General features: G+C 54.1%; 1 protein-coding gene across 1 annotated transcript; it reads right to left on the bottom strand.

Moving 5' to 3' along the window:
* Positions 1–1,431: 1,431 nt before the first annotated feature.
* Positions 1,432–3,654, bottom strand: LOC106899844 (Krueppel-like factor 3). Its single transcript, XM_014961768.1, has 2 exons — positions 3,461–3,654; positions 1,432–2,117 (listed from the first exon to the last, which is right to left on the bottom strand). The coding sequence occupies exons 1-2, from the start codon at positions 3,648–3,650 to the stop codon at positions 1,936–1,938; spliced, it is 372 nt and encodes a 123-aa protein (XP_014817254.1). The 5' UTR covers positions 3,651–3,654; the 3' UTR covers positions 1,432–1,935.
* Positions 3,655–3,693: the final 39 nt, after the last annotated feature.

Genomic DNA, 3,693 nt, shown 5'->3' on the forward strand with positions numbered 1-3,693 from the left:
ACAGCTCTTGGGTCACCTGGGGGTTGCATGAAGTTCATTTTTGGTAACTTGAAATGGGAACCAAGACTTTCTGCAGACACATCCCCAGGGAAGCTCACTGGAGAGACCACCAGAGTTACCAAAGGGATGATCCCATCCACCTTTTCATCCCACACTGACACAGGGCTCAATTTATCACCACGAAGTGCTTCATCCCTGATCCCATCTTCTCGTAAAAATCTCGTGGAAAAGTAGTTCACTGAATTTCACTGAATTTTTTAGAGTTGGAAGGGACCATAGAGATCATCTAGTCCAACTCCCCTGCTGAAGCAGGATTGCCTAGAGCTAGAGCATGTTACTCAGGAGCATCCAGGCGGGTCTTGAAAATCTCCAAGGAAGGGGACTCCACACCCTCCCTGGGCAGCCTGTTCCAGGGCTCCCTCACCCTCACCGTGAAGAAGTTTCTCCTCATATTTGAGTGGAACTGAAAAGAGTCTGGCTCCCTCCTCCTTCAACCCTCCCTTGAGATACTTGTAGGCGTTGATAAGGTCTCCCCTCAGCCTTCTCTTCTCCAGACTAAAGAGTCCCAGCTCTCTCAGTCTCTCCTCATAAGGGAGATGCTCCAATCCCTGAATCATCTTTGTAGCCCTACGCTGGACTCTTTCTAGTAGTTCCCTGTCCCTCTTGAACTGGGGAGCCCAGAACTGGACACAGTACTCCAGTTGTGGCCTCACCAGTGCAGAGTAGAGGGGGAGAATGACCTCCCTTGACCTGCTGGCCACACTCTTCCCTACGCAGCCCAGGATTCCATTGGCCTCTTGGCCACAAAAGCACACTGTTTGCTCATTGTCATTTTACTGTCCACCTCAACACTGTAGCGTATCCAAGTGGCCCCCTCTGGCCCTGACACACTCAGGAGCATTTTTAACCTTAACAATTGCTATTTTTCCAAGGTACAGCAAAGAGAAAACCACTCTTTTCTAGTGGAGGGAGAGGCTGTGTCCCTGGAAGGAGCTGTGGGGGGTTTCTCCAGGTGTCACAGGGAAGAACCACCAGGGATGCATCCCATCCCTGCACCGATGGAACCAGAGGTACAGCCCCCCAGCAGGGATCCCCCACCAAAACCCCACCACACCCTAAAAACCAAGGGTTCCCACTGCCCCAGAAGGCAGAGGAGGTCACCCCCGAGGTGCACGACGTTCCCTACGGAGCGACTCCTGCCAATGACTCCGGGACTCAGTCTCTCTGGGGAGCACTGACACGGCTCAGGTTTATTTCTGGGCTGGGTGGGAGTGGGTGTCTGGGGGGCAGCTGTGAGATCAGGCACCACCATCCCACAACCCTCGGATCAACCGCGCCGCAGGCACCGAGGCGGGTTTGGGAAGAGTCCATCCGTTGCACTGTGGAGCATCAAACACCAGCGTGCCCCTCCCCGGGCACGTCAGTTCGGATCAACCGCGCCGCAGGCACCGAGGCGGGTTTGGGAAGAGTCCATCCGTTGCACTGTGGAGCATCAAACACCAGCGTGCCCCTCCCTGGGCACGTCAGTAACAAGTCTCTGGCAAGGCCTAGCATTTTGGGCACTCGGTAACATTTGCTATTTTATCCACGTGGGCCGGGCTGATTAAATGAAGAAACCAAGAGAAGTTTTCAGTTTCCAGGTTCCCTCGTTGGCACCGCAACACACCAGACCTACGGGCTGCAGGAAGGGTTTTTGCTTAAACATCTCCCCTGGAGAACAAGCCCAGAGTGGAGAGAAGCCTTCACATTCTTGAGGTCTGACCCGTGGCGAGGACACAGGAGGGTTAGATACCGTCTGTTACTGACCATACGGAAGCTTTTAATGGTAGAAACCGGGGGGGGATTCAGGCCAGCTGAATCCAAATTTAAATGCACGTGTGAAAAAACAACACAAAACCAAAAAATACTAAAAGGGGAGTCGGGGGCTGAAGAGGTTCAGACGAGCATGTGGCGTTTTCTGTGGAGGGCGAGGTGGTCGGAGCGGGAGAAGCTGCGGTCACAGTCCGGGCACTGGAAGGGTTTGATGCCCGTGTGCTTGCGGAAATGCCGCGTCAGTTCGTCGGAGCGAGCAAACTTCCACGTGCAGCCCTCCCACGTGCACTTGTAGGGCTTTTCACCTGGAAGAAGAAGACAAAAAGACAGGAGGGGGGAGTTATTTTAAGAACGCAAAGGCGCCCGTTGTTTAACGTTTGAGAGGTTTACCCTCTCGCCTTCTCCAATCTCATCACTGGATGAGATTGGAGAAGGCGAGAGGGTAAACCTCTCAAAGGGGTAAACCTCTCGAGGGGCTGACTCCAAGAGCCTCCAGCTGCAGGGAACCCTGCCTCTGACACTGACAGATCAAAAAGTATTGTTTCCTGCCACAGCTTATTTTGTTCTCCCCTCTCTGCTCCTCCCTCCGCCCCACCACCGCCTCTTTTGGCTCAGCAACCCCAGAAACTTAGAAGGTTTCAGCGTTTGCTCAAGCGTTTTCAAAACCCAGGAGCTCACGTTCCAGAGGAGCTGGGGGGAAAGGGCTGGTGACCCCATCCAGCACCTCTTGAAGTCGCTGCAGAAGGAACAACCTGCACCATTGTCACCAACAGCTCCACTTCCAATCACTGCCAACCCTTGCTTTCTAACCCATGATCCTCCTGGTGGAGGATGGTGCCTCAACCCCTTCCCTGGGCAGCCCATTCCAAGGCTTCATAACCCTTTCCATGGAAAAATTTTCCCTAATTTCCAATCTGAACCTCCCCTGGGGCAACTTGTCCTCTTGTCCCATGGCCTGTTCCTTGGGAGAAGAGACCGACCCCCCCTGGCTACACCCTCCTTTCAGGGAGTTGGAGAGAGCCAGAAGGTCTCCCCTCAGCCTCCTTTTCTCCAGGCTGAACACCCCCAGCTCCCTCAGCTGCTCCTCACAAGACTTGTGCTCCAGACCCCTCACCAGCTCCAGCCCCTCAATGTCTCTTTTGTGGTGAGGAGCCCAAAACTGGACTCAGCCCTCAAGGTGGGGCCTCCCCAGTGCCCAGTCCAGGGGGACCATCACCTCTTGATTCCTACTCACCACACTGTTCTGACACAGGCCAGGATGCTGGTGGCCTTCTTGGCCACCTGGGCACACTGCTGGCTCACGTTCAGCCGACAGTCGACCAACACCCCCGGTCATTAGGAAATTTGAACATTAGGAAAGAATTTTTCACCGAAAGAGTGGTCGGGCATTGGAACAGGCTGCCCAGGGAGGTGGTGGAGTCCCCATCCCTGGCTGTGTTTAAGGGCCGTTTAGATGCAGTGCTGAGGGACATGGTGTAGGGGAGGACTTTGTAGAGTAGGGTTGATGGTTGGACTCCATGATCCCAAGGGTCTCTTCCAACCTGAATGATTCTATGATTCTATGATTTTGCTGTTCACCCCCAGGCTGACTAAAAGCTGACATTGAGTGTCTGACAGGGGTTTGGTGAAAGCACAGCGATGCTCAAACCTGTGTGGGTTCTTCTGTGAGCTTTCAGGTGGGAGCTCTTGGTGTAGACCTTGTTGCAGCCCTCGTAGTCGCACCGATGGATCCGGCGTTTCCTCTGCGTGTCCGGGGATTCCGCGGGCAGCGGCCTCTTCCCCGGCTGAACTATAACCGAGGGGTGATTCCTGCAGAGGGGAAGGAAACAACCAAACATTGAGGGCAGGAAAAACCTCAGCTAAAAGGGATTGCAGGAAAAA

This window comes from Calidris pugnax, unplaced genomic scaffold, assembly GCF_001431845.1.
Source record: "Calidris pugnax isolate Ruff unplaced genomic scaffold, ASM143184v1 scaffold670, whole genome shotgun sequence".
NCBI classification, from domain to species: domain Eukaryota; kingdom Metazoa; phylum Chordata; class Aves; order Charadriiformes; family Scolopacidae; genus Calidris; species Calidris pugnax.

Bases quoted from the DNA above. Each gene is read 5' to 3' on its own strand.
- LOC106899844 (XM_014961768.1), bottom strand. From the start codon at position 3,650: ATGTTTGGTTGTTTCCTTCCCCTCTGCAGGAATCACCCCTCGGTTATA. The intron at 2,118-3,460 runs GTTTGAGCATCG...TTCTTCTTCCAG, and splicing joins TCACAGAAGAACCCACACAG to GTGAAAAGCCCTACAAGTGC.